The 26,094-nt window shown below is 39.0% G+C and overlaps 1 protein-coding gene across 14 annotated transcripts in view; it reads left to right on the top strand.

Moving 5' to 3' along the window:
• itpr1b (inositol 1,4,5-trisphosphate receptor, type 1b) overlaps positions 1-26,094 on the top strand; it is a 137,091-nt gene that overhangs the window by 48,711 nt on the left and 62,286 nt on the right. For 4 of the 14 annotated variants that reach the window (XM_015347338.2, XM_015347339.2, XM_015347334.2 and 1 more), the window contains exons 24-41: positions 12-144; positions 337-391; positions 862-1,027; positions 1,228-1,404; positions 1,933-2,013; positions 2,469-2,606; positions 3,235-3,360; positions 3,942-4,142; positions 4,565-4,816; positions 5,653-5,778; positions 6,382-6,510; positions 7,089-7,106; positions 8,893-8,919; positions 10,154-10,274; positions 11,161-11,345; positions 15,202-15,350; positions 17,730-17,841; positions 19,852-19,887. In XM_015347338.2, coding sequence (XP_015202824.2) covers positions 12-144; positions 337-391; positions 862-1,027; positions 1,228-1,404; positions 1,933-2,013; positions 2,469-2,606; positions 3,235-3,360; positions 3,942-4,142; positions 4,565-4,816; positions 5,653-5,778; positions 6,382-6,510; positions 7,089-7,106; positions 8,893-8,919; positions 10,154-10,274; positions 11,161-11,345; positions 15,202-15,350; positions 17,730-17,841; positions 19,852-19,887 — 2,232 coding nt within the window. The remainder of the gene's footprint in view (positions 1-11; positions 145-336; positions 392-861; positions 1,028-1,227; positions 1,405-1,932; positions 2,014-2,468; positions 2,607-3,234; positions 3,361-3,941; positions 4,143-4,564; positions 4,817-5,652; positions 5,779-6,381; positions 6,511-7,088; positions 7,107-8,892; positions 8,920-10,153; positions 10,275-11,160; positions 11,346-15,201; positions 15,351-17,729; positions 17,842-19,851; positions 19,888-26,094) is intronic. The other 10 variants (XM_015347345.2, XM_015347344.2, XM_015347342.2 and 7 more) reach the window with 3 other exon arrangements.

The raw sequence follows: 26,094 nt of genomic DNA, 5'->3' as shown, positions 1-26,094 counted from the left end.
CTCTTTTGCAGTTCATTCTAAATGTGAGGCTGGACTACAGGATATCATGTCTCTTGTGCATCTTTAAACGGGAGTTCGATGAAAGCAATTCTCAGTCAGACCTGTCTTCAGGCAACAGTCAAGATGGACACAACAATATGCAAGGTCAGGAGAATGACATAGCATAGTTCTCATGTCTGTACTGTAGAGATGTTAAAAGGTGATGAGGGCACTCAGAGGAAGGCCTTTTAAGTTGGCTGTATATTTTGATTTTGGCACATTACAGACAATTTTCAAATCAATTACTGGAACTTGGAAATGTTTCTTCTTATTTAAGTTTGTTTTTCACTTCCTTAGGAGCTCTCGATTTTGAACACATCGAGGAGCAAGCGGAGGGGATTTTTGGCGGAAGGTGAAGTAATTCATATACTGTTGCTGTAGCTCTCCAAAAATATGGATACATTTAATTGGAGATCTGAAACACTATGCAGGGAGTTCCTGGTTTTCCATTTAAAAAAAATATTTTAAAATGTTCTGCAAATACACAAATGTGCAAGAATGGTTTCCCTGAAGCCTCTGAAATAGAGGGTGTTAGTGCAGGTACAGTTGAAGATGGCAAATGCTGTTGATCATCCTTTTTGCTACAAAGCACAAGTCAGCTTGCAGGTGCAGGATAGCAGGATGAGATGCTAATCCAAAGATGCAGTGAGCTTGGGTCATGCATGTTAACAAAAATGTTGTTAAACTTTTGGAGGTTAGTTCTGTACAGTCCCAGGTGCTTCACTGTGAAACTGGGGAGGGCTGATCTCTGCTAGTTTTAAATGGCTATCCATTGTCTGGAACTATGCAGCACAGCTTCTCACTCATAGCAGCTCTCTTTAGTGAGGAGAACACACCCTTGGACCTGGACGACCATGGAGGGAGGACATTTCTGCGTGTCCTGCTGCATCTCACCATGCATGACTACCCCCCGCTGGTGTCCGGGGCTCTCCACCTGCTCTTCAGACACTTCAGCCAGAGGCAGGAGGTCCTGCAAGCATTCAAACAGGTATCTGTATTCCCCGTGTGCTGCAGCTAACTCATTCTCTGATGGAATATTCCTGGAAAGAAAAGGTTTCCCAATCCCGTCTCACTAACCTTAGATCCAGATATTCTGATCATAACGTAAGTCGTCGGTATTGGACCTTGTGTGAATGTATTATGTGTTTTTTGCAGTAATTTCTAACTAAGCAAAGACTCCTCCGCCAGGTTCAGCTCCTTGTCACAAGCCAGGACGTTGACAACTACAAGCAGATCAAGTCGGACCTGGATCAGCTGAGGTCCATTGTGGAGAAGTCAGAGTTGTGGGTTTATAAGCGACAGGGTCCTGATGAGGGAATAGACGCAGGAGATGGGCCAGCTGGTGACACGGAGCGCAAGACAAAGGTAACGCTGGAAGCGTTCCTTGTTCAATCAATACTGGCCAAGTCCGCTGTGTTGAAAGCAGTTTACGTTTAACCACTTTCAGTTTATATGATTATCCTACCCTTGAGAACATTAAGCTCAACCTTGAGCATTGTTTTAGCTTGTAGTAGTCTCGCACCATTTTTTTTGTTCATATTTGTGTAGACATAGAAAAACAAAACATAAAAATGGCTTAACTAATCACCAAACCGTATTTACTTTAAGCATGAGATAAATGGGAGTGCAGTTGGACTTAAGCAAGGAATTCTGGGAGTCATTGTTTTTTTTATGTATCCACAGCCTGGTTTTAATAACATCAGATATGTTATGGTTTCCAACACAGGGTAATGTATTCCTATACCAATGATTAAACAGTTAATTTACTTAAACTGTTAAGATGTTCGGATGGAGTGCCCTTAACTCTCTAAACTGAGTCGCTCCTCTCTCTTTCTGTTCACTTGTTTAGATTTTGAGTGAAAACATGCTTTTTTAGTTTGTTGTTCATTGCAGGGAGATGCAAATGCAAGTGGTTCAGATAAAGCAAAGAAGCCCGAAAGCACCAGCAGCTATAATTACAGAGTAGTGAAGGAGGTATGTTTTAATGGCTCATTGTGTCAAGCCAGTACATAAAAGCTTACCAAACATTTAACACTTGGTTCTTTTTTGATGCATGACAATTTCTTTTCAGCTCCCTGCTAAATGAAAACACTTACTCTGCAGAAGGTGTCCCTTAAGTATTAATTCTCTGCCTCAATATTGAGGTTGCAGTGCTTTTTATCCTGAGAGACATAAGTGATTTTCTACCTTTCCATCACACTGTATCCCAGTGAATTCCAGCCCTTTCATGAGTTAAACTGCCTTCATGATCCCAGACAGAACCACACAATTTAGGAGATTTTGAAGACCTTCAGCCACTTCACTGTTCAGAACTACCCCCCCCCCCCTCTGCAAATCCTCCACATTCATTCATTTATTAAAAACCATAAACCCCTGACCTGTTGTATTGTATTCATTTGTTAATGAGTTAATGACACCTCTCCCATTAGATCTTGATCAGGCTCAGTAAACTGTGTGTCCAGGAGGGTTCATCTGGCAGGAAGAGCAAGAAACAGCAGCAGAGACTCTTGAGGAATATGGGTGCTCACACAGTGGTACTGGAGTTACTGCAGATCCCTTATGAGAAGGTAGGGGGCTGCATTGTGGGCTCATCTCTGTAAGAGCTGCTTTTGACTGGATAAGTCCTACCTAGATTAGACAGTGGTATTTACCACCTTGTAGCATGACTTTGTCAGTTCTTGGAAGTTAATAATTGTTGGGCCTAGCCAGTACTGGTATGGAAGAGGTATTACAAAAAACAGTTTGTTCATGTACATGGAGTTGGTTGATCAGTAGGTGACAACCTTCTCTTCCTTCTGGAATCAAATTTACAAAATAACAATGCCCTATGTTTCCCAGAATGAGCTGTTAAACCAAAGTCCTGACTATTTGGTTATTTTAAGATTCTGCGTTAACCTGTCTCCTTTCTGAATTTTGCTTGCAAAGCTGTCCTTCTTAAATTTCCACTGGATCTTGCCTTCCTTCTCCACCTGATCTGTGTGTAGTGACTGCCACATATCACCTAGGTGACGTGGGAGAGCTATTGTGTTCCTTCTGAAAATGGCTCCAAGTTACTTAGGCGACATGTTTTTAATTGCCCTTTAGGCTTAAACGGCAGAAATTTAGATACTCGAAAATGTGTTCTGCATCTCTGGCAGGCAGGTGGTTGTGAACAGTCCAGTGTGCGTCAGTAATGGTTGTTTGTGTTGGCTGCAGGGGGAGGACATCCGTATGCAAGAGATCATGAAACTGGCTCATGAGTTCCTGCAGAACTTCTGTGCTGGGAATCAACAGAACCAGGCGCTGCTTCACAAACATATCAACCTCTTCCTCAACCCAGGGGTACGCAGCACCAGGGGATGGGTTCTTCTGGGTGAACAGCAAAATAGAAAGTGCTTATAAAAGTTGTCGGTAGTACATATATACAGTATAGTCTCATGCTGCAAAAGATGCAGAAAATGTGACATTTCAAATGAAACTGAGATTTTAGTTTCATGTCATTTTAAACTTTGAATATTCATTAAAAATGTGGGGCCTGGCTTAATTTCACTGGTCAGTTACTCATGACTAGAAAATAGCACCACTAGTGGTATGAGACCAGTTCTTGTATAGTTCTATTCTTTCAGACATTGCTGTTAACCAGTGGAGGACTTTGTCGTGTTCCATTTTGAAATTGGATAAACCATTTTTTTGTTATTGGCAAACTGGGCTTCAGCTTTCATTAAATTAAGAAATCATTAGGATTTGAATATGGATTATGATATCTGCTGTCTTACTTAACAGGATGATCAGGTCCAAATGATTATTATTTAGACTCCTAAAAGAATACAACCAAAGGTCTTCAGATTCCTCAGATTTAGGTATTGCTGCTTATTTCTGTGACAAGCTGATGTTCTGAACTGTTCTGTTTCTGTTTATCTCAGATCCTGGAAGCTGTGACTATGCAGCACATCTTCATGAACAATTTTCAGCTGTGCAGTGAAATCAGCGAGCGCGTGGTGCAGCACTTTGTCCACTGTATTGAGACCCACGGCCGAAATGTCCAGTATCTCAAGTTCCTTCAGACCATTGTCAAAGCAGAAGGGAAGTTCATCAAGAAGTGCCAGGATATAGTCATGGCTGAGGTACGCTGACCCTTCATGTGACAAGACAAAACATGACTCCATTTCCTTGCATTTAAAGAATCCTCTTGCTTTTGTATAACAAAATACATTGTAATGGGTATACTTGAGTTTTTTTTTTTACTTTAATCTGTCTTTTCTCACAGGCAATGAATACTTACATTTTGTATTCTAGGTACCAGAGAGTCCTGCCCACTTCAAGCTGACAAATACTTAGAAAGTGTATTGAATTGGATTTCCCACCACTTTTTCTTTGAGCAGTTCCTGTAATATGTTATGTATAGCTTTATAAAGCTAAATAAGAAATACTATAGCTATTTGAATGATGCAGTACTAAAATGTTATAGATGGGAAGACAAAAGAAGTAAAGAGTAAAGGTGTACTGTGTAGCATCTGTATTGAAAAAAAACAAAAATGTTTTGTAGCTGGTGAATGCCGGAGAGGACGTCCTGGTCTTTTACAATGACCGGGCCTCCTTCCAGACCCTCGTGCTGATGATGCGCTCCGAGAGGGACCGCATGGACGAGAACAGCCCCCTAATGTATCACATCCACCTGGTGGAGCTGCTGGCCGTGTGCACAGAGGGCAAAAACGTCTACACCGAGATCAAGTGCAACTCGCTGCTCCCTCTGGATGACATTGTCAGGGTGGTGACGCACGAGGACTGCATTCCTGAAGTAAGACCTCTGGCTGGGTTGTCCTGAAAGTGTAAATCTGTCCGCGCATGCCTCTGGTTTCTCTGCATCTCCAGAAAGATTAGCAGTGGTTAGGGTGGTGGCACATGGAAAATGAAAAGATGTCATACAGTTGAACTACTGTCCAAATAAAGCCTTATTTAAGGCTGTTGATTAGTGTTTTAAAGTTAAATGTGAGTTAGGAGCATGCACAGGGTCTGGAATATGGATTGGTTGCTAGCGAGCACAGAATGTTAGATTTCATTTTAGACACCTCAGGGAAATTGCCCTCTCTATCCACCCATTAAGTGAAAGTTGCTGGTAAGAGTCACCGTAGACTTGTAGCCTATACCTGGAATGTGTGTTGCACGAGAGGACTACATCTGCATTCGATACCAGTGACTTGCAGAGCTCTGCCCACACCATAGAACAGTTTACGTGATTATTGTGTAGGTGAACTATGTCCAGAGCATAGCAAATCTTCATTTAAGTAAAATCTTTAGGTTTTCTGAGGAAATATTTGTAAGACTTCATGTATCTGTATAATGTAATGACTACATCGATCTAAACTATGCATTATTATATGGACAAATTCATTATTTTGCATTGTTTAAAGGTTTATGTAACCTTTCAGATCCATGTTATACTGGAAGGCATAAGATTTTATAGAAAAGGTGCAGGCTTTCACCTTAAGATGTTAGAAATAAAGTACTTAATTTGAAAAGATGGGGAAAAAATTGCTAGGTAGAGGATTTGTACTCGCAGAATATTGTATGTTAGACATCTAACTGCAGACATCTCACTCTTTTAATGAAATTAGTGATTGATTATTTTCCTAGGTGAAAATTGCATACATCAACTTTTTGAATCACTGCTATGTGGACACTGAAGTGGAGATGAAAGAAATCTATACCAGCAATCACATGTGGAAACTTTTTGAGAATTTCCTGGTTGACATATGCAGGGTAGGTGTGAAATCCTTTATGTGCATATTGTGAATGTTAGAATTAATTCTGCATTCCATGTGTATCTTCCAGTCTCTTTTCGATTTCTGTCTGTAATTCTATGTAGAAGGATGGGTACTTCAGGTACATGGAAGTTGTTGTGAACTTGAGTTATGTTGCAATAATAATACCATGTTAACGTTTTGTAATTGGTGTACGTCAAACACGATATTGTAACCAGAAACACCTTTGCATTTCTCAAATAGTTTTGTAGTTTTGTTCCTCGAAGCATTGAAGAATTTTTGAACAAATATTTAGGTTTTCAAGTCATAATGCCTAAAGCAAAATAAAGCTGATTGTCTGAAACATGACAAAATGACTCGGTGAAACCCTATTGGAGAAAAATGCACTCCCTTTTTTCTATGTGTTGTATTGTTATATTTACACACTGAACTAGTTGTGTAATTGCTTTATTTTGGTCAAGCTACTAGCTGCCCTTATTAATAGCCCCCCCCAAAAAAACAAACTGGTTTGTTAGCATGTTTTCTCACCAAGTGGTGAGTACAGTGGTGAAAGAGAATGAAATGTCAGCTGTTCAAGAAGAGTCTGTTTTCACCCTTTGAGGTCTGCAACAATACAAGCGACAGGAAGCACGCAGACATCATCTTGGAGCGCTATGTGACGGAGACAGTGATGAGCATTGTCACCACCTTCTTCAGCTCCCCCTTCTCTGACCAGAGTACCAGTTTACAGGTAACCCGGTTCGCATGCCCTCGGAACAGACTCCGTTTAGCAATCATGAAGTCACAGTCCTAAAAACCAAAATAGCCACCACTTTTCCAGTACTGTAAAAATGTCCTTTGAAGGTCTGAGGACTTAAAAAAAAAAAGATCGAGATTGATGAAAACTTGTCTATGAAACCAGTGTCATAAGGTCAACATTTCAACACACTTACATTTCTAGAGATGGTGCAACTTTTTTCCACTTCATAAGTGTTCCTTTCATTCAGCTGTAATACACAAGATTAAGTAAATAACACAAGATTTGGTTTTATCCATGCTCTATTATCTTATATGGCAGTGCAGCTTAGAGAAAACAACTCAACCACAGTTTTTTTTTTCTTGTAACAGTAATTCTGCGTTAGATGTACGTGAGAGGCCTAACAAGAATGCCTGTTTTGTGCAACACTTTGTCCTCTGCGCTCATGAGACGCACATGGATTGAATTTTATTACTGAAATAATTTACATTGCAGGCAAACCTTTCTTTTTCATGGTCTTATGGGGATTCTCTGGAGTTCTCCAAGCTAATATACAGTTTCTTTTCATGTAGGTCTTTCGTAACATATATGTAAGTATGAATCTGCTGTAACACCATAGACTGGAAACCCCATATGCTTTGTATTCCCACGTAGCTCTCCTTTAAAACTGTTTTCCTTCCTTTATACAAATTTAACTTGGAAACAGTTCCTTACTGATAATTGCATTTTCTTAGATTTAAAAAAAACTTCTGTTTTGTTAGTTGTTACGATGACTGATTTATATTAAATGCACACAGGCCACTGTTTAAATGTAATCGTACCTCAGATTGTGTTAATGCCTGTATTACAACATGAATTGTGTACCACATACTCTGTGGTAATTAAGTGCTTTATTTTGGAAAGAAAACAATTGAAAGCAACCTTTTCTGGAATTGAAAAGGCTGTTTTAAAATCGCTTTAGTTAGCCAAAATGTTTTATGTACCCCTCCATTCAGCGGCAGACTTAATTGTGAAAAATATCAGTTGAAGGATGCAATTCAAGTAAACTTTAAAAATTCTGTTTGAGTGTAAAGCTCTCGTGAAAGAGAGTAATGAGATCCAGTCTCTGGAGTGTCTTGTTTCACTCTTAAACTATAAATAAACCACATCAGTTGATCTCAGTGTAAGGTCTGAATGATATATTTCAGTTAAATAACCCGGTGTCAGGTCTTTAAGCGCTTTAAGCACAAGTAAAATAATTTGTACTTTTCGATTCTGTAATGCACCAGCAGCCAGTACAACCATTTCAACACATCAGTGCTCTGGATGTTTTTTGGCATTTCAGCATCAGCACTCCACAATACTCCAAAAAGACATGAATGATAACTTGAAAGAACAGGAAATAAAGCATTGCAGTAGACATTCCGCTAATGGAAAATGTATTTAAACACGGCCAGATGTCAGATTGATTGAAACAGTATATAACATACTGTATTGTTACTTAAGTCTTCCTCTGCTACTGTTTACCAAATGTACAATACGGTGCTCTGCCTTTGGGGTCCTTTTTGTGCTTTTTGAATGATACACAATCAAAATTTAAATGAAAGAATGGGGGACTGGAAGTCAAAATAGAAAAACATTACTGAAAGAAAACAAAAATACTTTGAGAAAAATACATTCCCATATGGTTTCTTCCAGCATTGTTGTTAAAACCAACTAAAAGGTGCATTCTTCATGGTCCTTTTTTTCCCTTTCGTTTTCTTTTGATTTTGGAATTTTTGATATTTATTTCCCTTAAAATTTGAATAAATATGTTTTGATATGCAGGGGTTTCACACAGTATATAATCCAATTTAATAAAGGGGAAATATATAGCCTCTATATTTTTTTCTTTCCTGATTTGAGCAAAATTCTAACACTAAAGTTAGGATAAATACAAACTCAAGATCAGTATTGGTCACATGTCCGATAATACATTGGATGTTACATGCCTTTTTGTAAGGAATTCAAGTACTGCCATTCACATTTCAACCTTTAAGTTTCATTTTGTTTGCATGGTCAGTTCCATACATGTAGCTGTGTATGCTGTAACTGGTTTTCACTGGATCAAAAATGTTTAGGCTGTTTTAAAAGTCAGGTTTTCCTGTACTCGGAGGCTCACAATGGAAATACATGCATTGGAAATACATTGTTTTAAATGAAAAATGCACATAGTGAACAGAATAGTCTAAACTGGGGACTTTGGCCTAGTTAGAAACAACCTTTTGGCCAGAACCTCCTACCCAAATTCCTGAAGTTGAAGAATCTTAAGTACTTTACAAACCAAGCCACACAGGGCAATCACACAGGATTGTACAGTGGTGGTTTGACATTTTAACCCTTTTTCTTTCGTAACAGGCTTCGATTCTGGGGAAAATAACAGAGGTATTTTGAAATAGTTTCTCCAGCAGTGAGTGCACAGGGTGTGGTCTGGTTATGGTGGTAGTGACACAGATGGTATGGCACTGCTGTAGTAGGTCTGAAGGGCTGTAAAAGAGAATTGTAGTGCCAAGTTTTCTACAAAACGTTTTCTATTTTGAACTACATCTGTTATTAAAAGCTGCTTCAGTGCCCATTTTAGCAGTCCTACAGGCCTGCTAGACAGCAAGTGTTGATACCGGCTTCTCACAAGTTTGGGAGAGGCCCTGTTAAATGTCCACTTCTTGTACATGCTTTTAGATTCCAGTAGAATTCTACAAAGAAGAGAAATCCCTCTCCCTTTTAGGATTTTGTGGATTACAGAGCAATGCCATTCTGTTACCAAGAATTCTGGGCAATTTAAATTAAGTATCAAATTCTTAATGTGTTAATCCATTATTTTACTAAATCCTGAAGTTAGTTATATTGATTATTGAAGTTTCTGATTGTACATATCAAAAAGGGTGTAACAAATGCTCAGAATATTTGGAACATTGTCAAAGTAAAATATTTTCTTTGTTTTCTAAATGCTAAATACTATAATTTTAATTTTCTAGACTGTCAGTACAAATCAATTGGTTGATTTGTAAGCAATATGCAAAAAGTCTTTGTACTGTGCATAGTCGATGCAGTACTGGTCTTCTAAGCAACTACTTTACAACTGAAAGTAGGAAGTAAGTAGTTTATTATTTTGGATGTTTTCACTTGCATCTTGTGGTGTTTGCTGTTGTTTAAGTAATGTGATTTCTCTGAAGTGGCTCTGTTCTCACTTGGGGTGACTGGTACAACAATAATTGTAATAAGAAACTTAACACACAGGAAGTGTTCTAGTTCCATACACAATTCCTGATATTCACATGAAACCTGGATGAAAACATGAAACTTTAAAAAAAAAAAAACTTGGCAGTTCCAAAACTGGGTGGGTTTGTCCTTTCAAAACTTGAATACAAAAAGAAATACATACCATAGCTCCGAAGAAGAAAAATTTGTTTTTGTTTTTTAATGTACGGTATCTTCAGTGTATGACATTTCTTTCCCTCTTTGGTTGAAAAGTATCATTGATTGATCATTTTCCAGGCCTGTGGTTTTTATTTTCTTCTTTGTGTATGGCAAAGCGACAGCAGTAGCACAACTCAGAGCAGGGGCTGGTGTGGGTGTTCCGGGATTCCTCTCTAAAATCCCTCATCTCCTCTCTCCCCAGACTCGGCAGCCAGTGTTTGTGCAGCTCCTGCAGGGTGTGTTCAGGGTCTACCACTGTAACTGGCTGATGCCGGTCCAGAAAGGCTCGGTCGAGGGATGCATTAAGGTGCTCTCTGACGTGGGTAAGACGCTTGGCAGTCTTCATCCTGCAGGGGTGAATAGTACTGAGCTGGAGAAGGTCCTCCTTTATCTAAAGCCTGCAGTGGATTTTCTCCATGTTATCTGCTGGAATTTCTCAATGTTCAAATGAATCGTTCTTTTCCAAACCTCTGCTGTCCCAGAGCATATTAAATTTATCCTTAATTCTTTACTTAGTTGTAATATTAGCCTAAGGCATATGTCTCTCTTTGTTCTCCTGTGTGTTATTTCAATGAACATAATGCTTGATTAAATAGTGATTTATTGTTTTTTAATGTTTTCCCTACTTCCGGAGTCTAGGGTTACAAGCAGACTTTGCTGTTTCCCGTCAGGTTTGGTTCAGTATTGCTAAACTCATGAGCTCCTTGTAACTGTAGTAAGCATTACTACCAAACTAAGCGTACAGAAGTTTATTAAATGAGGAAATTACCTGACTTTTGAGAGGGATGTCAGAAACCAAACTACTAGCTACTTGCACCCCAGCTTTACCCCACGCCAGAAATTGTCATCATTCCAAGTGTTATTTCTCAAAACTGTCATTCACAAATTACTCTCTTTTCATATTTCGTCTCATACATCCCTCCTCCAACTCATCTCTTGCACAGACCCCTTGGGTAACTCCTCACTGTGCATGAAGGTCCTAATGTCAGTCACTGGTTTTTGCTTTTTTGATGGACTGGTAGCAATGGCACGAGTGTACAGTTGTGTGTCATCCTGTATGTACTGAAATGAAAGAAGGCATGTTAGTGCTCAGCAGTATTATTTCTGTCATGATGGTCAACCTTCACAGCTGTGCACAGGCCCCACAGTCACTTGAAATAGTCAAGGTAAAGATTCAAATATACCATTTAACTCTTTTCTGTTATGTAGCCAAAAGCAGAGCTATAGCCATTCCTGTGGACCTGGACAGCCAAGTGAATAACCTGTTCCTGAAATCCCACAACATTGTCCAGAAGACAGCCATGAGCTGGCGGATGTCGGCCCGCAACGCAGCACGGAGGGACTCTGTGCTGGCTGCCTCCCGAGACTACAGGAACATCATAGAGAGGCTACAGGTATGTGCTCCTGTATCTGCTGAAAGAGACGTTCCTCTGTCTCTGGAATTTGAAATACCTATTCTATGGGACAAATCCTGCAATGCCCCCACTCAGCAATGCATGCCTGACCTGTAAAAAATACTTTTTGCCCTTTTGTTTTCACCTTTATCCCAGCGTTTTTGCCTATATAGACGTGGCCTTTATGTAATGCTTTGGGTGTCTGGCATTTAGATCAGCTCTAGTGGTTGTGTTAACCACTTATTTTGGTGGAATCAAAGTAATTGCGTGGTCTTCAAAATTTGAAGAAATCTTTTTTTTTTTAGTATTCATGTATTTTCAAGAGGGTTTCTTGATTTTTGGTCTGTGTCTGTGTTATAACTACTTTCAAATGTATTAGTATTTTATATAGTATATAGTATTTTATTTGTATAATTAGTATTTTTGAAGATTAATATTTTCTCCCTTTAAAGTAGCACTGTGTAAAGCAGGCCTCCAAATCAAAGGCAGGATGACCTTGTAACTCCTTTTGGAATGACACATGGCACATTTTCCTGTTGCTACCTGTGTTCTCGATGAGTATCCTTGAAATTCCGGTTCAAAATTCTGTTGAATTTTAGAAGAAAATGCTCCCTTACATTTAAATAGAGAAAAATGTTACCTTACAATTAAATGTTACAGCTCCTTCTCGAATACATATTTTGGTTCTTTCTGTGAAAGAAGGTAAACATTACCATAAGTCTACTGGGTTTGAGACTTACTAAACTAAAGTTCTGTGAGAGCACATTTACCGCTGCTGACTACTTTATTTGTGCATCATTATTTACAATATATTATGTAATTAGATACAGAACGTAATAAATTGTAAAATAAATATCTGTATTCCCATAAAGAGTCAATTGTTCCCGTAAAAGATCACCAGTACCTGCTTGTTTGAGGAAAGTGCCAATTGCATGTATATTTGAGTATTAAAATTGATTAGGTTTAAAAAATACATTCAATACGGAATCACCTGGTGCTATCTTTGTGGAGTTTGTATGTTCTCACCATGTTTCTGTGGGTTTCCTCTAGGTGCTCTTCTTTCCTCCCACAGTCCAAAAACATACTGGTAGGTTATTTGGCTTCTGGGAAAATTGGCCCTAGTGTGATTATGACTATGAGTGTGAGTGTGTACGTGTCTGTGTGTCCTGGAATGTACCCTGCCTTGTGCCTCTTGCTTGCTGTGATAGGCTCCGGCTCTCAGCGACCCTAAATGGAAGTAAGCAATTACCTAATAGATGGAATGAGCTACTGGGCTTTAATGTGGTCTAACTTAGGAGGGGTCAATTCCTCCTGACATCCGTTTTCTTCAGAATTGGAGGAAAAAAATAAATAATTTTGTATTTTGGGTTCCTCGAACAGTGGTGATGAGGCTGCATTTCCAGACACTGGCTAAGCCCCTCCAGCTCCAGTGGGAGTAGTCTGCAGTGAGCAGGTCACAAGGTTCATCTCATCTCAGTCATGAGCGCTTTCTTCCTGAGTCATCACCATGAGGTTACAGGGCCACGTTTGTTTATCTGGAAAAAACAACAGATGAAGATAAACTAGAACTCTGTTTCTCGGACCGGTTAAATGCTGTGGTTGAGTGCTCAGAATTCATGGACAGAAAGTAATTTTCAGACTCCCCAAAAATTCTAGGCCGTGATCGTTTTATTTCTGATATTATTTAAAGCAGAATATGATTGAAAAAGGTTCCCGTTCAGCTCTTATTTATTAACTTCCTGTAAGGCTACACTCAAAATATATTTACTTAATAGATTGTTTAGCTAATTAAAGTCGGAATAATTTAAAACTTGAGCAGGCAGTTTGGATTTTATCAGATTCATTCTGTGTCTTTACTGTATAGTCTCTCTCCATTATTGCTGAATTGTCTGTCTTTTGTAGAATATACCATTTTTGTGTAATCAAATGAAAATGCTGTTGGAATAGTGTGAGCCCCATTTTTTTCCTTTGAGGTCTGGCGTGGTTTAATGTGCTCTGTAGCTGTGCAGATATTCCTCGAGTCTCCAGCATATGTTTATATTAGGGCGCTGAAGTTTATTTTGAGTTCCCCATTTCTCTCCCCACTGTGGTGACTAATTTGGTGAGTCGGTAACTTGTTGATATAATACCATCCAGAAGTGTTAAAGGGGAATTGAGGCTTTTTGAAAGTGAACGGTTTGTCACACAGTCTGCTCCAGAACCACAAAAAAATAAAACAAGATAAGTAACTGCACCTGACAAGAGCATACCAGTTAAATGGGTCTTTGAAAAATTATGTTTCCACTTATTCACTAAAAGTAATGTAGTAGCAAATCTTATTAGTCCTGTCTTACTTCCCAGAAATATAAATAACATTTAAATTAGTATCACAATCCACCATACAAGTGCCCAAAAGCATTTTCCTGCACTGAATTTTGAATTCTTCCAAGTTGTTCTGTTTGTTAAAATGCTTTGAATTGGGTTATAATTGTGAGTTTGGATTTCCTCCTAAATTTTACAATAAGTATTATTAAAATAGGAAATTGTTCTTATAGATTTTTGTACCTGGTGTATAGTGACTCAGGCTTTTTATTTGGTGATAATCCTTTTGGAATTGAATATCTTATTGAAGTCTCTGTTTTCTTTCCTGCCTTTAGAGCAACAATATCTATTACAGTGTCCAAAACCGAATACTATAGAATAGTTCAAGTGAGCTTGCACATTGAAAGATTTTAATAGGACATATGATATTTGAAATGCATGTCCCTTGTTTAGTCTCATTAAATTTACTTTGCTTGTTGATCTCCCAGTCCAAATGAAGTCTTCTTGTCCTGCTTGTTCTGTTGTTGAATTATTTGCAACAACACTTATTTTTGTATAATCTACGATTTGATTGGTTTACTTACTTACTAAAACAGATCCTGGATTTTTGGTAGGTGTTCCTGGGCACCTAACTGTCATTCCATTCTAAGATTGCTCCCCATATAATTACCAGTTTTTATTTTTTATCAAATTCTACAGTACTCTGCAGAACATTGTTACAGCAAAATCTAAACTTATTTTTGCTGTACCGCCAAGCAATTTGTGTTTCTGACCATGAAATATACATCTTATTTTTGCTTAGCTCTGTGCATATATTGAACATATTAAAATCAAAGCAAACATTGGGTAGGACCCATGTTTTCACATGATTGACGCAATTTCCAACATACTTGACTGAACAAGTGGCATTTTTTGGACAATCTGCAGCTTGTTTGCTAGGTGTCCCCAGGGAGTCCCTGGTTCAAATTCTGGATGAGCCTGTGCATGTTGCTTTCTTCATTCTTACGTTATTACTGAGAACAGAAGGTACTTCTTTACACAAAAGGTTGTGGGAGTATGGAACAAGCTAACCAGCTGTGTTTTTGAAGCTCTCCTTCCCAATACTAATTCTCCTAGTTCATTTAACACCTCATCCTCATGTTCTGATCTCCAGGGTAAGTGGGATTATTATTTTACCAATGGCACGCATTTTCTTCTGAAATCACTGAAAATGTCTGAATGTCAGGGGACCTGTTCCATCTTCTAGAAAAGTTCAGTTTGTCACCTGTCTTCCTCTATTGATCCTTTGCACCTGTGACGTGGAAAAACGTCTTCAGCATTAATTTCGGCTCCCATAGTTCCCATTTTTTCCTTTCTCTCTCATGAATGTTCTAGCAAGAGCTGTTTATGGCAAATCTCACCCAGGAAAAGATGTAAAAACGTATGTTTCTGCATCTGCCTGTTCCAGTCAGCAGGTTGGAGTTATTAGCTGATAATTCAATATGGCTTTTCTGTTAAACCTTCTTTATATGCGTGCATGTATTAGCCACGTGTGAACCCAGGCCTGTTGTTCCAGGACATCGTGTCTGCGCTGGAGGACCGGCTGCGGCCCCTTGTCCAGGCCGAGCTCAGCGTGCTGGTCGACGTTCTTCATCGGCCGGAGCTGCTCTTCCCAGAAAACACTGACGCGCGGAGGAAGTGCGAGAGTGGGGGGTTTATCTGCAAGTAAGCGGTCCTTCTGCCACTTCTGAATGAGTCCTCCCAAACCGCACATCAAGACCGATTTGCAGCACAGTATAAAAAACTAGCAAGATTCCTAAAGATTCACGTTGCAGTTTATAAACCCCCCCCCCATGAAAAGTCATAATTCAAGTAGAAGTCACAAGGTTATTGACTGACGCAACTGCATGGGTCTCTTCACGAGAAGTGTGTTAATCTGGTTTTACAGTGACATTATGCTTTGGGGTGTGCGAAGGGTAATGTCACCGTGAAACCAGATTAACACACCCATGCAGTTCAGTCAATCAATAACCTTGTGACTTCTACTTGAATAATGACTTTTTAATCCATTCACAACTTTTCAGGTCTTCTGGTAATGTAACCTTGATAACTAATGTTAACTTGTGATAACGTATCAAGAAATGTATCTGCCAGAAATGGGACCAAATCGTACCTTCGGGCAGGTGCCGTCTTAAAGTGTTTCTCAGGAAACACTGTTATGCTGGAAAGACAAGTTGCAGAAACCAAAATTAACCAAATAACCCAAATTATTTTTTCATGCTCTGGAATTATTCATGCATTTCCTCTACATTAAAAAATATTTTAGTTCTTGATACTGTTCTATTTAAAAGCAAAGACAACCCCTATTTTAATTTTAAATGTTTCAGAAAATAAACAACATTGCGTTGCATTACGGTTTTTTGCTTTGCCCTTGTTTTCTGGAATATTATCACTCTTTTGTCACAAAGGTGCAGCAAATATGTATTGTTTACATCATAAATACCTATTCTGATTTACCAGTGCCACTGCTTATTGTAAATGGAGGACTTCTTTATTGAGAAGGCGCAAGCAGTCTCTGGTGATTACTGAAAGGGTGAGGTAAAATCCAATACAGAAGTCAAGACGCAATGGCGTATCAAGATAAGTCAGCACTTTCTACTTGTCCTCAATTAACTGTTTGTACAGTTTTTCCAGATGCATATTTAACATCAACAGAAGGGCTTGGGGTGCAGACACCGTGAAAGCCACATCCCGCCCATGGGTCTCTGGCAGGGTGACTCACTGCCAAGCTCTCGCACTACATTACCTCTCTGTCTTTAAACTCTCACCAGGCACAGACATGTTACTTCATTAGAGGCTCCTCTGTGAGAAGAATGTATGTCTGCTTGTGTGGGTCAGACAGACCTGTTAGAGCACTAAAGGCCAGATCTCCTGTGGGAAAACCTGGCTGTCTTGATGGCTTCTTAAAAACGTAGTAGATACTGTTGGAATGAACATAACATAACCTTCTAAAAAAACAATTCCTTATAGCCCATCCCAAAGAACAACTTTCTGTGAAAATAGAAAATAGATTTTTAAGTATGTTTAAAATGATTTTTGAAGAAAATAAAAACATGTCGTACATATGCATCTTCAGACATTACATTTTCGTACCACTGGGGGACAGCAGAAACTTTATTCTAAGACAACCAAACCCATCCCTTTCAGCCATGAATAAAGCAAAAAGAATGTCGAGTCAAGAGTCTTTCCAGTGCACTGTTGGCTCTAATTTAATTACAATTTTTTCTAATCTTTTTTCATCAGAGAAGTTGGGTGAAAATGGTTAAACATGACTGTTTTGACTAAATATAACATTGGATGCTATAAAACAAAACAATCTTTACTGCACTCAGGTATTCCATGTACATATGCCCCTGGACCACAATGGCTACAAAGAGACAGAACAAAACAGGTGCATTATGATAGAATGAGCCATTCTCACTTAATCACACCTCACTGGTGTGACAGGGATTATACTAAATATGGAGCTCTTCGAAAAGGCCCCTATTAAAAATATGGATTATCTGTCCCTGAATGCAGTGTGGATTAACCTAGTGAGCAGTCAATCAAAGAAAATATGTTGATGTCCAGCATGAGTTATACTTTGGTATTTTATGTTGTTTGGTTATTTAGTGAAAATTAGATGTTCGTAGCAGAAGCACCTCTTGTCCTGGCAGAAAACTAAAGTATGAAGATCACAGAAGTGTATGTTTTTTGTGCCTGATTATAAGAATAACCAGGCAAGACACCTTGTTATTTTTGTTTGGTAACACAAGTCACACGAGAGGAACATGATGACTTCAAGAATGTTGACTGCTGGGTTATGGCTAAAAACTGCACTACCTACAAATGCTACAAGTACCAGAGTTGACGTCTGTCCTGGGCATGTTTCCCACTACATTCTAACCTCTATGTGAAAACTCATTTGCTTGCCTAAAATGAACTCGGCAGCAATCCAAAAGCTCTTTTTCCTCTTTCCGTTTAATGTAATTAACAAAAAGCTGAGAACATTAAAATGAAACTTTTTAACAAAAGGAATACCCTGTGTTTTCCTTTATTTTTTAGGCTGATAAAGCACACTAAACAGCTGCTGGAGGAGAATGAGGAACGGCTGTGTATTAAAGTCCTGCAGACCTTGAGGGAGATGATGACCAAAGACAGAGGCTATGGGGAGAAGGTACTGGTACCACTTTGCTCTAGATACAGTCGAAAAATCTTCCTTCCTTTACAGATTTCACAGCTCTGAGGAAATCACTGTGCAGCAGGACTACAACAAACCTCTACCAGAGTTTCCCCTGGCTTTGCTCTGGCCAAGAATAGTACAACGTCTTTGTCTCATTGCTCTGTGAAGACTTTCCATAGCCCCTTTATAGCACTTTATGCTGAGTATCCCCTGAACTTAATGCTTAATGATATCTACAGCAGTCATATTCACTCGTGGTCTTGGACTGTATTCTGGTTTTAAAGTCCACCCTGGATGCTTAGTGACAGTGATTGAATCAGTTGTTCACGTAGTCTATCTTCTGTTTGATTGTTATCTATAATACTCAGTGGACAGGATCCCTCCTGGACCACAATGGAACGTAATCTGTGGGATATATAGTGTCAGCCCCCTTTTTATTTGCAAATTAGTTTCAATTCATTTGAAAAGCAAATCTTGACAATGTCGTGACAGAACTAAAATGTGCAGGTTAATTACTGCAGCTTCAACTGCTCATTGTAAGAGTCCGTGACCAGAGCTTATTTTTAATTTACTTCAGACATTTTTTAGGAAAATAAATGTTTGGTGATGGATTAAGTGTGCATATCTTATGAGCTTCTAATAAGCTGTTACGTATTTCTGATTACAAGCAAATATTGACTCATTAAATGGCTGCAAAGCGCAGTATCCTAAAAACCGGATAGGGTATCCTAAAAACCAGATTTGAGCTGATCAAAATGGTAAATGATTAGAGGTAAAATGGTGTTTAGCTTCCCAAGAATTACGTGACTTAAGGCGACAGCAGTGTCTGCGATGAGCAATGTGAAAGGGTCCTCTCACATATTTCTACATTTCTTAGTTATTTAAAACTGCCACACATTTGTTAGTTTATCAGGTTCTGGAGATCACAGGTTCTGAACACTGCTAAGGAAATAAGTGCTTTGAAGTTTTATAATTGGATAATTGTTTAAATACGAGGGGGTGTTAAGAGACATACTGTACGTAGAAACAAATGCTTGTTTGTTTTACATTCAGGGGTGTCCATCTCTGGTCCTGGAGGGCTATGCATGTGCTGGGAGAAGATGTTAAATTGGTCTAGTTAAGCCAGCAACACTAAGCTCACTGGAGTGAAAAGCTTCAGATACACCAGCCCTCCGGGATCAGCGCTGGTCACCTTGTTTAACACGGTTCAGCTCTCACTCTCAGCTCTCAGTTGTGTTTGCCAGAATAAATGCAACCTTTTAAACATGATCATATTAAAGGCTGAGCAATATTATCATTTATGCTGTACTTCATACAGAAAGACAGCTGGGGTGTATGTATGCGTTTTGTGCTTGAGCAGATCTCCCAGAGACCATTATAATTCTAAAATGAAGTATTCATGATGTGCATGTCTATGAAGGTTTGTGTTTTATGGCACAGAGCAGGCCTTGTCAAGGGGGCTGCTGAACTGTCTTAATATTTGTAATATTTAACTCACTATTCTAGAAACTGATGCATTTATTTTGCTTTTATCACATCAATGCGTCTCATTCCTCATCACTATATTGCTTACAGCTTTACTCTAGCAACCTGAAGTTTGACCTCGGCTTCAGCTAGGGTTCTGCAGATAGAACAGAAGGTTATTTTTTCATCCCTTTTATGTATATCTGTGTTTTTCTATAGTCCTGTTTGCAATTTGCATTCTGTTAGGGAGCATGTATTCAGATATGGATAGTACTTGCATGTGTTAACATTATTCAGGACAAGTTTGTAGCAGTAGGCTTTTCATTTTTGACTAATCCTCATTGTTTTCTTCTTGATGCCATTTTGTCCTATTGGTAAGAGCCACAGTTTTGAAGTGTCGTTTTACAAGATGAACTGAACAGACAGTGTGTGCTTCTTCCAGACTGTTTTTGCACTTTGTTTCACCTAACTCCTTTAAACATTAACTGCTCTAACAGTTGTTAAACTACTAACTCTGGGTATTAACTCTTCTTTTCACAGCTGATTGCCTTTGATGATGAAATGAATGTGGATGAGGTTGACCTTTTCTTTTTGCCTTTTTGTATTGCTTTAACTGTGCTGTAGTTTTTGTTTTATGTAGTGTCACGCTGTATTGTTTTTCCCATTCCTTTGTGCCAGTGTGTAGATGTGCCAGATTCGATGTGTCATGTGCCTGTTTGTCATGGAAACCACTCGTATTGTGGTGTCCCTGAATGTCTGCAGTCACCTGCTACTTTCAAAGCTGCCAAACTTTCTGCATAGACTAGGATAATTTCTTGATTTTAGGCATAGAGCAGCCTTCACTTTTCAACCTCTGTCACCCTGAGCAACAATCAATGTTTCTCTCATCCAAATGGAGAGGTTGACGGTATGTAAGAATATCCAATTAGGCAGCAGTCAAACGCCTGTTATTACATTAATGAAATCTGCCTAGGAATACACTAGAATTGTAGAATTTTGTCAACTAAGGTGTTAATTTGTAGCTTAAGTTGGTCATGTCAGCTGAAACTTGTAGAAATATTGAGTTATTTTTGCTTTATAGTCCAGCTTCACTGTACTTGTGGACATTAGGAGATGGACAATTAGTTCCTCTCACCATAAAACAGTTGCATGGTATGGCTCTGTCTGACTTTTTCCATAAGCTTTTTATTGAATTAGAGAGTCCATTTCTGCTACTGATCTTGGTTCAAATGAGGTATTGACTTAAAAGCAGAACTGTTTTTTTCCTCTTTCCATTAATAATAAGCAAAAGGGTGAGAACATTAAAATGAAACTTTTTACAGACTCACAAATCTTACAGAACATTAGTTCTGATGAGGAAACATTTGATGATGAAAGGGGAATACCAAAAAGAGCATAGTGAGTCATTCATTGAGAAACAATTCTGTATTTTAAGAAGGTGACCAGCGAGGAGTAACTTTACAGTGAGAGATTCATGTTCCTTTTTCCATGCAATATTTTTTGGGGTAGTCTACCAATGACTTTATATATCCTAAAAGTTCTGTCACTGTCTGCTGTCAACCACAGTTTTTCCTGGTGTGCCCAAGAAAGAGCTCTGAGTTGCTGTCCTAACATATGTGTTTGAACTCGTAAGTGATGCTTGACTGAAAGGTGCTTTTCACCTTCAGCCTGCCCCTCTGTGAAGCAGGTGTAAGTGTTAATAAAGAAAGCCAGTCCAGAGGTGAGGAGAATGTGAACTGTGTATGCTCACACACAAGCCTGGGGAGTGTAGGGTGAGGTGTGGGGAGGGAATTCTGGGAAGGCAAATGGCGGTTTATCTGTATACTGTTGGCCGCTTGAGAAGAGAGAGGATAGGCCCATGTCAGAGCTTCCTAGGAGGTAAAGTGGTCCAGGCTGAAATCTCTACCCCCCACTTCTACTAGACTGAGAGGGCGTATCAGTTTTCCAGGAATTTGTAATGTTGTCAACATCACAGCCTTCCTTTCGTAAGCTTCTAGAAATGAAACTGAGCCAACAAAGAGCTGTTGTAACCAAACGGATAGAATCTAGTTGCTCAATTTAAAGGGGAACTAATATTTAGTTAGCTGTAGAAGTAGGTATCTTCAGAGGAAGCAATTTACTGAAACCTCATTCTGTAGTCAGGTAGCATTGTCCTTTCATTTGCATGCCTAATTTGTTAAACGACCAAATTTACATTTTAGATTGCTGTTCAAAAGTAGTACCGAAAATATGTCCTGACCATAAAGACATCTTGATGGAACAGATTTTGGTGACCGGAGGATAGCTTCTTTTTACCATCTTGTAGCATATAGTTAAAGTTTATAGTAAATCTGTTGAGGAAACTAAAGATAATCATTACCTTTCCATTACCATTACCAGTCCAGGCTTATCATTGAATTGTCTCAAAAGTACAGGGGCTTTTCAGCATCAGAAAGCATAAATCACTTAAGATAACATTTGAGAATTGGCTCCTAGAAGGCCAGTGAAAAACAAGAGAGGCATGTCTAGTAACACATCCTCTGCAGACCTCAAGAACTGTAAGAAACACATCCCTAGTGTAACTCTCTCTGTGCCCCATATGTCCATCAGTGGTAACTGCAGGAAGCCAGTATGCTGCCAGTCATTGCTTATCTCTTTAAAGTCTTGAGGTTGTCCTTGGGTAGCAGAGTAAGCTTTGAAACTCTGGTGTGAATTGTTGCAAAACACATTTTTTTAATACTTCTATTTTTTGTGTCTTGTCCTTTAAAATATTAAAACTAAGTAACTGTCACATCTAAGAGGGAATTTATTAGTGATACGCAGCAGGTAATTCATTTCACTATAATTAGAACAGGAAATATAACCAAAATATATCAAGTGCTTTTTATTTATTTTATCCCACTTGCATCTGAATGAATTCATCATCTGGTATCAGCAGTCCCTCCACATTGGCTTATTTGATGACGTGAAGACAATTTCTTGCACCTCTAAGAGTTTATTTAGCTAGAGCAGTGCAATCCATGTGTATGTATGTGACCTGCCTCAAGTTACAAGAACTTTCAGGAGCGCAGGGGGGGGAAATCCATGCATACAAGGATACAGGCTTTCCTAGGACTCCAGGCTGCTGGCTGTTGCTATATTTTTCCTTCACTAGGGGGCGTTGTGAATGTGTCTGTCGGCTGCTCAGCCGTGTCCTACTTTTTCATGCCTTCAGAGCTGCACGATTCTTGGGTCCCTGCCAGCTCTCAAGCAGCAGTTACATAAGACCTGCCTTTTTTCTTTTTTTTTTCCTGGAATTCAGACTCTCCACTGATGTGTGACCTTCAGCAGTAATTGCCAATAAATGGGCGGCAGAGCTGTTTACTGTTAGATACTGGCAGCACAGCAAGGATCAGGCAGAGTGCATAGGGAGTGCAGCGGCCCATTTTGCAGGCCCTTGCAGACAGTGCCTGTTAACTCTTTCGTGTTCCAGACCACACACCTCTGTGCTGAAGTAACTCATGGGCTTTCTAAAGACAAGAGGCAAAGAACAGCCCAGGACTGTAGCTGAAGAGCTTTTCTTTTCCTGCAAGAAGACAGGACATTTTTCAAACACAACTTATTTGGAACCTGAGCATATTCTGTTTATTCATCCTTTTTAGCTTCCAAGCCCTGGAGGAAAGTTATCTCCCTGAAGTTAAAACGTTTTGTGCTCACGTGCCAGATGCACATATCTCAAAAATAAACGCACAGTACGTGTAATGTTTTTTTTGTCTTCTTTTGAGAGAAGCAGATGTGTTTAAAGTAACCTAAATGAACATGCCCATTTGGAGTCCAGGACCCCTGTAACTCATTTTAAAAAAAAAGATTAAAAATATGCTTTTCAGCCTTGAGGATCCAAATACAACCTGATAGTTTTATATTCATCTAAAAAACGATATGACATTAGGTAACTTTGTTACCAAGACAAAAATTGTTTCCGAAGGTAGTTTTGAAAAGGAGGCATGTTTAATGAACAACCTTCTGTTCTGTTCTGAGTGAACTGTTAACACCCCAATGAACTCACTCTTTCCCAAGTTCTGGCTGAAATGCAGCCTTACTTTAAACCTATTAATGACGTCACCTGAGGCTTACTGATCCGTGTTGCTGTGTATTTGAAGGGTGTTATACGTGTTTGTAAAACAGGAAACGTATACTAATTCTAGTCATCAGGTGGAAGCTGTACTGGACTTAAAGCAAAATGATTAAGACTTATGGAGCCCACAGCAACTATTTAACATAATTTATTTTACTCTATTCCAATGGAACCTGCACGGGGGTTGAGATAATTGAGGACATATTTGCAGGGAGCAATTGCATTGGTCCACTTTCAGAAAAGTATGTATGCTCAAAGCCTTTTTTTAAATGTACCGTGCAATGTGTGTGAGTGTACATGAGAACAAGAGTTTCTGTATACAAATAACCTAATATCTAAAAATCATGGTCTCTCTCATCATTTGAAAGTGTCTGAAAATTCTTTTGCTGCCTTTATCACTTCTGCCCTAGATTACGATCTTTAAACTCGTGAGGTAGGAAGCCATACAAGAAAACATACGTTGTGACCACATTTTTTTTTCATTCTCACGGGGTGGGGGTTTAGCAAGAAGCTCTTTGGTTTGGCTAAGGTTTCAATTAGAAAAATTGCCTCATATAGTCTAGGTGTCATTGCTAATCATTTACTCAGAAAGGAAAAAAAAACTTTTTTTTTTTAGGCATGGAAGAGAAATGTATGCTGGCTGAGCGGACGTTCAGGTGGGCTTGTAATCTTTTCAGGCTTCTGTGTGGCATCAGGATGTCCCAGCTGGCAGGAACTGGGTTGCTTCCAGTGACAGCTCTGTCGTCAGAGCTCTTTAAGGGCTCTGTTCAGGAAAGGTTTATGTAATAAAATGGCACAACGCTGCAAAAATTCCATTAGTAAGCATTCGAGCAATACTTGGGCTCAGTGCTCCTTCCCAGGGCTATGTTTTAATGCAAATGTATCCAAACGTTCAACACATTACCATGAAATCTGCAATATGTTTTACATGGAACATCAGATTAAATGTAAAGTGATCTCGGCATTGTTTTAAATGAATATTTCATTGTAAACGATGCTCCTTTTTCTTTTTCATATTTTTATTAATGGTCCTTTAGCTTAAAATAATTCTTGGTGAAGCACTGGAGGCACTATGATTCCCATTTGTAATTCTGGAAAGTGGACAAGACATTTATCATACAGCCTCTGGTTTCTCGCAATGTGAAGTTTGAGCAGTGTGTTTTTATTAAAATGAACATTTTTTTTGAAGAGGAATACGGCATCCTCAGAATACTAGGTAGACTATGTACTTTCACAGCTAGGGTGTGAAGATGAGTGCAAGCTGCAGACTGAACAGCAGTGGTGGAAGGGAAATGTTATTTACGGAGTGATAACGTGACCTTCAGGGATGAAAAGAGATTGGGTTCTCTTTTCTCAAGTCTCGGTCTAGCCTGTGAATATTCTCTACGTGTGAAAGTTCTTTCTCATCAGCTCTTTGGCCACTTCTCTAAAATCATGCTTTTGTTCTTTTTGAAGATATATATATATGGGGAAAAACATGAATTGCTGATCCCAGAGCAGCTCTCCCAGATTTTAACCATAAGACTACAAGAAAAGAGTTTGTTCCCAAATTGAAGATGTGTAGTTTGGGTTTTGCTTGGTAACAGAGGAAATTAACTGCGAATGGAAGAGATTGGACAGCAGTTGTTTTTTTTTCTGCACACATTTTCCTTTCATTAAAAAAAAAGAGTGGGGGAGATTCCTGACTTGTCTAGCAGTTAGTCAAACAAAGACCAGTAAAAAAGGTTATTGGGTTTATTTTAAACCTGTCATGTGTAGTGTGACTTGTGGCAAACAACCTTTGCAAGGTGCAAAAGTGACTAGTTTAGGGAAATATAGTAGTTCCTTTGAGTTTTGTGAAAAGATTTCATTGAGTGACAGAGCGCCCAGTCCTGGTAGGTTGGTTCTCTCCCCTAATCTCCAGCCCTTGCACATTTGATGTGGTTTTTGTTGCGTCTCTTGAAAGTATATGGAAATCAGTGAGTCTTTCTCAGCTTCTAAAGTCAGCCCACTCAGTGTTTACTTGAGGTTTCAGAGTTGGAAGTTAGCTCAATGCAGATTTTTTTTTCTCTACCACGTTTGAAGCCAGTAGAAATTGTACTGGCAGGAAGAAGTTGCCAACTCATACAGGGAGAGGAGACAGACAAAGAGTCTTTTTGTACTATAGTAAATAGTCTGATTTTTACTGACAGATATAATCCATTGAGCTGAGCTTGGTAAGAAGTCAGCTTGAGCAATGGTGTACTTGGCACACATGAACTGGTGCTGTTTGTGACAACCCATAAAGTAAACATATGTGAAGGTAGGAAAAAAATATATATATAATTGTCTGGAACTTTTATGTAAAGCAGTCTGCATTTGCACCAATTTATACAGCTGGGTATTATACTGGAACAGTTTGGATGAAGTATCTTGCTCAAGGATACAACAGTGTCTCACCTGGGATGAGTCCACAACCTTCAGTTAGAAGTCCAGGACCCTAAACACGAATTCATACTATTTCTCTAATACAGCTACTGTAATGAGGAAACTATGCATCATGCTTAGTATGTTTCTTCCCTGCATTATGTCTTCTGTATTACAGGATTTTGCCATTATCTTGCCAAGTTGCATTATTCGATAAAGGCTTCCATTTCCTTGAGTGGTGCCAGACTGTGCTTTAGTATTAAATGTCACTTGTTCATTGGGTGCCTTTTGTCACAACAGCTTTC

This window comes from Lepisosteus oculatus, chromosome 4, assembly GCF_040954835.1.
Source record: "Lepisosteus oculatus isolate fLepOcu1 chromosome 4, fLepOcu1.hap2, whole genome shotgun sequence".
NCBI classification, from domain to species: Eukaryota; Metazoa; Chordata; class Actinopteri; order Semionotiformes; family Lepisosteidae; genus Lepisosteus; species Lepisosteus oculatus.
This window is presented reverse-complemented; position numbering and strand designations above follow the sequence as displayed.